The 9524-nt window shown below is 44.0% G+C and overlaps 1 protein-coding gene across 1 annotated transcript; it reads right to left on the bottom strand.

The window, feature by feature from the left end:
- Window positions 1-3941: 3941 nt before the first annotated feature.
- Window positions 3942-4724, bottom strand: LOC101994195 (protein ABHD14B-like). Its single transcript, XM_005354012.1, has one exon. The coding sequence runs from the start codon at window positions 4722-4724 to the stop codon at window positions 3942-3944; it is 783 nt and encodes a 260-aa protein (XP_005354069.1).
- Between the last annotated feature and the right edge of the window lie 4800 nt (window positions 4725-9524).

The following is a 9524-nucleotide window of genomic DNA, read 5'->3' as shown; positions in this document are numbered from 1 at the left end:
CTCTTGTATTCTGTTGGTTATGCTTGTTTCGGTAGTCTCTGTTTGTTTACTTAAGTTTTCCATGTCCAGCCGGCCCTCTGTTTGTGTTTTCTTCTTTGCCTCCATTTCATTTTTCAAGTCTTGAACTGTTTCCATTATCTGTTTGATTGTTTTTCCTTGGTTTTCTAGGGTATCATTCACTGATTTATTCAATTCCTCAAACTTTCTGGTATATTTCTCATCCATTTCTATAAGGGCGTTATTTACATGCTGTTTAAGGTCGTCAATCACTTTCATGAAGTCAATCTTTTGTACTTCTTCTTGGTTAAGGTGTTCATGTCCTCCCGTTGTGAGGTCACTTGTTTCTGGTGGCTTCATGTTGCTTTTCAGCATGGTGGATGAATTCTTGCATTGGCGTCTGCCCATCTCTTCTTCCAAATGCTCCCTTATGGATCTTCTTTTACAGGATCAGGTCTCCTTGCCTACTGATGTACCTTTCGAGTGCTGGCTCTCCCCAGTGATGGCTCTCCCCAATGTTGACTCTCCCCAATGTCAAAGGAACTCCCGCCCGCTTGGGTGCCCTGAGGATTCCGACCCAGTGCCCAGACAGGCTGGGCTGTGTGATGCTATGAGTTGAAAGAGGACAGTGAGGCCGAAGTGGGGAGGGTTCTGGATAAATGGTGGGTGAGATAGGAAGAAAGATGCAGTATGCAGGGAGTAGAGGCCCTGCAGAGAGCCCAGGAAGGATAGGGGGATGGGGAACTTCTGAATTCCCTGTCCGGGGCTGCAGCCATGGGGTCAGACACTCACCCCAATGTGGGCTCCCCTGGCGCCGAAAGATCAGGTCTCCTTGCTGGATGCTTAGCTCATAAACAAAGAGCCTACTTTGCTTGGTGCAGGCAGGCTATAGGAACAAAGGAACTCCTGCCCGCTTGGGTGCCCAGAGGATTCCGACCCAGTGCCCAGACAGGCTGGGCTGTGTGATGCTATGAGTCAAAAGGGCACAGTGAGGCCGAAGTGGGGAGGGCGAATGGTGGGTGAGATAGGAAGAAAGATGCAGTATGCAGGGAGTAGAGGCCCTGCAGAGAGCCCAGGAAGGATAGGGGGTTGAGGAAATTCTGAGTTCCCTGTCCCGGGCTGCAGCCAGGGGGCCAGACACTCACCCCAATGTAGGCTCCCCTGGCGCCGAAAGATCAGGTCTCCCTGCTGGATGCTCAGCTCACAAACCGATTTTTGTAGTTTTATTGTATTTTATTGATTTCATCCTTGAGTTTGATTATTTCTTGCTATCTATTTATTTAGGCATGATTTCTCCTTTTTGTTCTGAGCCTTCAGGTATGCTGTTAAATTACTAGAATAAGACATCTTCAATTATTTTTTAATGTAGGCACTTGGTATTACAAACTTGCCTCTTAGAACTAACTGCTTTTGTTGTGTCCCATAGTTTGAGTATGCTGTGTTTCGTTTTCTTTCAATTCCAAAAAGTTTTTAATTTTTTCTCTTATTTCTATCTTGATGCAGTTTTTTTTTCATTCATTAGTGACTTCAGTTTCTATGAGTCTGTAAACTTTGTGTTATTTCTGTCATTGATATCCAGATTTAAGGCAGCCAGTGGTGGTGCATGCCTTTAATCCCAGTACTTTGGGAAGCAGGGGCATGTAGATCTCAGTGAGTTTGAGGCCAACCCATTTACAATGTCAGTTCCAGGGCAGCCAGGACTGCTACACAGAGAAACCCTGACTTGAAAAACCAAACGAAACCAACCAACCAAACCTAACAAAGAAGATATCTAATTTTAAATCCAGAGTGGTAAGATAGGATGCATGGTGGTGTTTTGGTTTTTCTGTATCTGTTGAGACTTGCTTTATGCCTGAGTATGTGGTCATTTTTGGAGAATGTTCCATGAGGTGCTGACAACGTAGGTATATAATTGGTGTTTGGGTGAAATATTCTGTAAATATCTGGTAGGTCCATTTTGTTCATGACATCAGTAATCTCCAGCATTTCTCTGTTAAGTTTTTGTCTGTGTGACCTGTTTATTGGTGAGAGTGGGGTATTGAAGTTACCCACAAGAATGTGTGAAAGCCAATATGTGATTTAGGCTATAGTAGTGTTTTTATATATACTTGGTGCCATTGTATATGGTGCATTAATGTTTAGAAGGGCAATGCCCTCTTGGTGAATTTTTTTCTTTAATATGTAATTTCCTTGATCTCTTCTGATTAGTTTTGTTTTGAAGGATATTTTGTCAGATATTAAAATGGCTATGTCTGCTTACTTTTTGGGTCCTTTGCTTGGATATATCTCTTTCCATTCTTTTAACTTGAAGTGATGTCTATTCTTGATGTTAAGGTGTGTTTCTTGGATGCAGCAGAAGTGTGAATCCTGCTTTTGCATCCATTCTGTTAGTCTTTGTCTTATTAGTGAAAATCAAAACCACCAACGTTGAGGGATATCAGTGAATAGTGTGTGCTAATTCCTGTTATTTTGTTGTTGTGGTGGAGGTGCGTATGCGTTTTTCCATTTTGTTTTGCTGGTTTGGGATTATTTATTTCTTGTGTTTTCTTTGGTGTAGTGAACCTCTTTAGGCTGGATTTTTCCTTCTAGTGCCTTCTGTAGGGCTAGATTTGTAGATAGATATTGCTTAAATTTGGTCTTATAGTGGATGTCTTACTTGGTCCATCTAATGTTACTGAGAATTCTTCTGGGTACAGTAGTGTGGTGCTGGCATGTGTGGTCTCTTAGAGTCTGTATAACATCTGTGCAGCCCCTACTGGCTTTTTGAGTCTCCATGAGAATTTGGGTATAATTCTAATAGGTCTGCATTTGTATGTTATTTGGTCTTATTTCTTTGAAGATTTTATTTAATACTCTTTCTTTATTCTATACATTTAGTGTTTTGACTAGTTTGTGGCTAGGGGATTTTCTCTAGTGTTAGGTATTGAATGGTTTCATTCATTTCCTTCCACTGTTTGTGATTTCATAGAACTCTTTAAGGGATTTGTTTGTTTTTCTTTAAGGACCTGTATCATTTCATTATGGCTCTTTTAATGGCTTTTACATGTGTTTCATCATTGTCGGAAGATTCAGGGCCTTCTGTAGTAGGAGGGTTTCTTGTCTCTAGACATACTGTCTTGGCTGTTATTGGTTGTGTGTGTGTGTGGTTTTTTTTTTTTTTTTTTTTGAGGTCTAATAGATCACTTTATTTCAGGGACCTACACAGTCTGTCTCCCCACCCCACTCCCAAACCTCATAGCAGGAAAAAGGCTTGCCTAAGAAGATTCAGGCTTGATGACCTGGGGAGCTTTGCAGCCCCCAAAAGGAAGGGGAAAAGTAAAACGGGTATATTTGAAAGGCAGAGGAGTGTACCTCCCCTTCTGAGGAAGGAAGCAATTCTGGCCTGGGACCAGTTGCAACATGTAGGTGAGAGAAATCTAGGGCTGGCTCCATCTTTAATCTGGCAAGGGGATCTTTTACAAAGAGTGGCTCGGAAAGAGGTTCCCACCTTCCTTCACAGGGAATTGCACATGTACCTGTGCAAGCCTGTGATGCAAGGCTGCTCAAGACAATGGTAGTGGCGGCGCACACCTTTATCCCAGCATTTGGGAGGCAGAGGAAGGTGGATCTCTGTGAGTTTGAGACGAGCCTCGTCTACAAGAGCTAGTTCCAGGACAGCTAAGGCTACACAATGAAACCCTGTCTGGAAAAACTTAAAAAAAAAGGAATGTGCGTATCAGTCCAATCAAGTGGATCCACATGCTCCCAAGGGAAGGGTTCTGTTTGGGTGTGGGATGAATCTAAACAAGCATTCATACATGTCTGTTATCTATGGCCTAAGAGGGGTAGGGAAGTTAAGGGAATGTCTGGCCTGCAGCTGAAGAAGGAGGTGGCGGGTACTCAAGCTAAGTGGTGAGAGCCAAGCAAGGACAAGCACATGGATTACCCACAATCTGATTTCTCCCCTAAATCCGAGGCTTTTCCCACTTGATTTTACCTCCTTGATCCGATCTGCCTCTGCAAGAGAAAAGCAGAAGTGACAGGGGCCCAGACAGATGTATAGATAGACCTGTGGCAGGAGAGACTGGAAGAAGACAGCGAGAGATCCCAGAGCTGGCAGGCTGTCCCTGCAGGAAATCCAGCAGCACTGTGTGCCACTCCTCAGGCTTGTCCAGGTAACAGGGATGCCCCGCCCCCTCCATGACCAGCACTCTGTGGTTGGGCAGCTGCTTCAGGTGTTGAAAGCTGGAGGAACCCATGGGGTCCTGGTCTCCATATACAATCAGAGTTGGAGTCTTAACACTGGCATAGTCAGCAGCGCTGATTTTGTCTGTGCAGATGGGAGCCACTGAGACATAGCCCCGGGGTTGGGACCCAGAGGCCAGGAGGAAGGGCAGTGCATACATTCCACTTAAGGATGGACTGATGACAACTGGGGGTCCCAGCTCCAAGGCATCTACCACAGCTGCTAGGAAGCTGCCAGGGGCCAATTCCCCTAAAGGGGAAGGGGCTGCTGCTTCCTTGGAATGGCCAAGACCTTGTAGGTCAATAGCCACAGCCCTGTAGCCAGCCTCAGCCAGCCTACGCAGAGTACCCAGGTTCTGCCAGGTCTCAGAGGAGAAACGGATACCATGCAACAGCAGCACAGAGAAGCGAGAAGCCTCCCCACTGCCAGGCCGAGCCTCTCTGAAGAAGAGTCCCTGGCCTTGCACCTGAATGGTGCCCTCATGCTTGTCCACACTGGTCATGCTGGATGGTGATGTGCCTGGAAATTTGCGTGGTCTTCGGCAGGAGAATAGCCTATTGGCTGTGTTTTTAAACTGGTGTCTAGGCATCAGGGGTTGGGAACATTCACATTCTACGTGCTGATATTTGATCTTGTTTTTGTTGGGTGGGTGTATTGTTCCTCAGTTTCTGTCCCCCTTTTCTTAAGAGAGTATTGATGTCTATGTCTTGCCTGGCAGAATTCTTCTCAGATTGGACCCTAGAATTGACATAGGTAGGATTCCAATATTGGGAGCTGACACTTGGGAATCGGGGTGGACTTGGAGTGTCCTGAGGAGGTCCACAGGAGGGAGGAAATTGTGGTGTTTCCCCAGGTTGTGCTTAGTCCCCTGAGAATGGTGGCAAAGAGTGGGGAGAGGCCACAATAGATAGTCTGCTGCAGAGCTGGGATGAGGCTGGGGGATTGGATTTGGAGGAGAGGAGGGAGAGAGAGGAGTTGAAGCTCATCCATTTGCTCTGGTGGCCGATCTGACTTTCTGGCCTGCTTGGTGCATGAGTTCTCAGGGAATGACTTCTGGAATTAGGGGCTGGGATAAAGCAGTGAGTGGGGGGAGGAGAGTTGAAGATCTGTGTGATCCACTGAAGATGAGGTCTGTGAGGGAGGGGAGTCTGCAGCAGGTGGTCTGCTCCAGAGCTGGGAATGAGACTGGGGGACAGTTGAAGACCAGCAGTCAGCCTACATGACTCCTATAGACACATCCGATATCGAGTAGACAGCTAACATTAATATAAAACTCCTATGGACACATTAGATATCGAGTAGACAGCTAGCATTAATATAAAACTCCTATGGACACATTAGATATCGAGTAGACAGCTAACATTAATATAAAACTCCTATGGACACATTAGTGTCATGTGTTCACTTATTCCAATTCAACAGTTGTCCCAGACAGCCTCTGTAGCACACGGACTGTAGATCTTGTCTGCACTGGGATATGTGGCTCCTCATAACTGCCTGTAAGAACATTAGTAAGTTTGTGAAATTCCCTGACAAACTGTTGAGTCTGAAGTGATTTTAGAGAATTATGGTTGGTTTTAAAAGTGGGGTTAGTTGTGAAGACTGCGCCTTCAAACTCTGTAGTTTGACTAGCTCTGGGAATACATTTCTGTGCTCTTAGACACAGACCTGAGTCTAACGTTGCTGTGCCTTGTGATGAGTCAATCTTTAATAGTTTGAGGCCCCACCAAACCATTTTCCATAGTAGCTACATCACTCTACATCTGTACCAAGAATGTGTGTGGCATCTCCTCATGTCTTCACCAATGTTTGTTATTTGTAATTCAAATTATAGCTATGTTACTATGAAGCGGTATCTTATGGTTTTGATCTGCATTTCTCTTAAGACCAACCATACTTGATGGTCTCACATTCTTATCAGTTCTTCTATGTTCTGTAGAAAAGCTTTTATGTATATTTTAGGATTGCATCTTTAAAACTGTTGGTTTGTAAGAGATCTTCTGTTTTGTTTTGTTTTGTTTTTTGAGACAGGGTTTCTCTGTAGTTTTGGAGCCTGTCCTGGCACTAGCTCTTGTAGACCAGGCTGGTCTCGAACTCACAGAGATTCGCCTGCCTCTGCCTCCCGAGTGCTGGGATTAAAGGCATGCGCCACCACTGCCAGGCTGTAAGAGATCTTTATATAATTTGGATGCTAGATTCTTATCTAGTATTCTTACATGATTAGCAAAGATTTTCTTCTACCTTTTTTTTTTTTTGCTTTCTTTGGCATTATGTAAAGCATGAAGTTTGATTTGTTTTTTGTTTGTTTGTTTGTTTTGTTTTTGGAGACAGGGAGACAGGGTTTCTCTGAGTAGCCTTGGCTGTCCTGAATTTGTTCTGTAGACTAGGCTGGTCTTATACTCACAGAGAACCTCCTTCTTCTGCCTCCCAGTGTTGGAGTTAAAGGTGTATACCACCACTGCTCAGCAGTTTGTTAATTTTTAAATGTTGCTTATGCTTTTAGTGTCGTATTTAGAAAGTCTTTTGTCAGGCTAGGCATGGTGGTGCATATTTTTAATCCTAGCACTTGGGAGGCAGAAGTAGACTGATATCTATGAGGTTAAGGCCAGACTAGTCTATAGAGCAAGTCCCAGGCTAGCCAGGGCTACACAATGAGACCCTGCCTTAGAAAAACCAAGAATTTTTTTTCATTTGACATGAAACAAAGTCATATGACACTTCAAGGGAGGTGGGTGGAGGAGGTAATAGAACATATATTATATGGAAGTTGAACTCTAGGGGTGTTCAAAGGGGAACATTGGTGTGGAGGGTACGAGTAGGGGCAAGGAGATGAGGGAAAAGAGTACAGAAGGAGGGTCAAATAAGACTTAGCATGTGTGAAAGTTGTATAAGAAAGACTGTCTGTATTCTAATTAAAAAGATGTATGAGAAGTAGGTGCTTTGAATCGTTAGCATTGTAAGGCAATAGGATGCATCATTTGTAATTTGCTCAGTGATTTCTGTGAATTTAGAGGTACCAGAAGGAGTGTGACTGTTTCCTCACCTCCAAACACTTCAGATTAGTTATGGCAGTCGGGAATCTGCAGCTATTGAAAACATATCACTGCAGAGTTTTGACCTAGTACATTTTCTACCATGACAAAATAGTTTCCGAAAAGCATGCCCATGAGAATGGGAAACCTTGTGTTCTGGGAATGGGATGGTCTGGATGCAGGAGCCCGGAGTGCTTGCCATCTGAATTCTGTTACCTGTTTATCTTCAGTTCCTGCATCAGGTTTATCTGCCTAAGAAAACTTTGCCAGCATTCTTGACCCCTCTAATGTGATGTTGCTTTCCATCAGAACAGGATGCCTGTGCCTGCCCCTTATTTTTGTCCGAGTGAATAGAGTTGTAGAAGTGTCTTTGGCATTGACAGAGGAATGAAGCAAAGGAGAGGATGTAGGGAGACTTGAGTCCATGGCAGCCCTAGAATAGTTAGTGATGGGAGGAAGCTGACAACATCCCGAGCAGGAGCAGCTTAGGAAGGAAAGGGGTTTTGGGGTCATGGTTTTAGAAATCTTGGTCCCTCACATTAGGAAAAGCATGGCCCCAGTCAGATGCAGGAGCACATAGCAGCAGACAGAAAGTAGAGAGCACTAGATGGGAACCAGCACTGGGCGTGACCTTCAAAGACTCCACCCCTCCTAGGGATCTACTTCAGCCAGCAGTCTGCACCCCTCAGGCTCTCTAGTCTTTAGAAGAGCATGGCAATCCAGACTGAACACTCAATGCATGAGCCTATGGAGACATCCCAGGCTAAAATAATACTTGGGCTGCAAAGTGGCTCACTGGGAAAATGCACTCGCTGCCAAGCCTGATGACCTGAGTTTAGTCCTTGGAATTCACATGATGGAAGGAAAGAACTGATCCCTTCAAGTTGTTCTCTGACCCTTATGCACCCTAAAACAGACACATGCCAATAAACAAACAAACACGTAATAAATGTTACTAAAAAGCCCCATATGTCCTCCCTTTTACCTTCTCTCTCCATCTCTTTCATTTCCTCTCTTCATTCTCTTCTTTTCAAATAGCACAATCCAAGTATGATGATGAACTACCAGTGAGGATGACAATGCAGAAACAAGGGAATAATAATTGATATTGCAGGATGCTGGAATGTAGGAGTGAAAAGACAGAGTTGGAAGGATAAATTTCATAGATGCTGTCATACATTTCCCCAAAGAGAAGGTGTATAAGTAGATAAGTAAAGTGTATAAAGGAGGGAGGAGATAGTGTGGTAGCTGAAGAGGCTGGGTGGCTTATTTTAACTGAAGTATGAGATAAATTCATATGCCAAGGGAAATAATGGACAAGGGGCCTGAGAAGTGGTAATCATGGGTAAATGAAAGAATCTAGGACTGGTTTGAGAACCTAAGAATAGACTGAGCCCTTCAGTGGTCTAATTCTTTTGCCCCATGTGTTTCTTCACCTCATTTATGTATATGAAGAAGTTGAACTGCATCATGGCATTGGCTGGGTATGCATGTGGTCACGCTTCAGTGATGGAGTGTGTGCTTTGCATGCACAGGGCCCTAGGTCCTTCCCTCTTGTGTGCGTGTATATGCGCTTGCATACATCCACACAATGACAAGGCCTAGTTCTGTCATTGGAATGGGTTACTGGAGGGCGAGTGCATATATTATTTGAATAGGTGAATTAACATTTGTGTACACATTACATGGCTTGAGCTTTGAAGTTTCCCAGGATAGTGTCAAGACTTTCCTTGTTGACATAGCACACTGAATATCGAGAGTGAAGACAAAATGTGTTCATTGAGGAAGGTTTGGGGCTAGTGTGAGTGGGTGATGCTTAAAGAGAAGGGAGGTTTTGCAGAAGTTGATGGAGTCTAGAAGCAATGATGGGGACACTCGAATACCGACGTATCATCTCCAGTTGTATGTTGAATGCTGGGGAAAGACTTGTATTTCTTTGTAGAACAAGTAATTTTCTGGCAAAGCTAGTTGACTTTGTAGTGTTGATGGTCAGGAGATATAAGACAGTGGGCCTTTAAAATGAGTGCATGCGCCCACTTATGTAAAAGAAATATTACTAGAACTCAAGGCAGACATCAAACCACACACACTAGTAGTAGGAGACTTCAACATACCTCTCTCTCCAAGGGACAGATCAATCAGACAGAAACCTAATAGAGAATTAAGAGAATTATTGGAGGTTATGAAGCAAATGGACTTAACAGACATCTATAGAACATTCCATCCAAATAGGAAAAATATACCTTCTTCTCTGAAGCTCATGGAACCTT

This window comes from Microtus ochrogaster, chromosome 15, assembly GCF_000317375.1.
Source record: "Microtus ochrogaster isolate Prairie Vole_2 chromosome 15, MicOch1.0, whole genome shotgun sequence".
In the NCBI taxonomy this organism is placed as follows: domain Eukaryota; kingdom Metazoa; phylum Chordata; class Mammalia; order Rodentia; family Cricetidae; genus Microtus; species Microtus ochrogaster.
This window is presented reverse-complemented; position numbering and strand designations above follow the sequence as displayed.

Coding starts and splice junctions, on each gene's coding strand:
- LOC101994195 (XM_005354012.1), bottom strand. CDS start 4,724: ATGACCAGTGTGGACAAGCATGAGGGCACCATTCAGGTGCAAGGCCAG.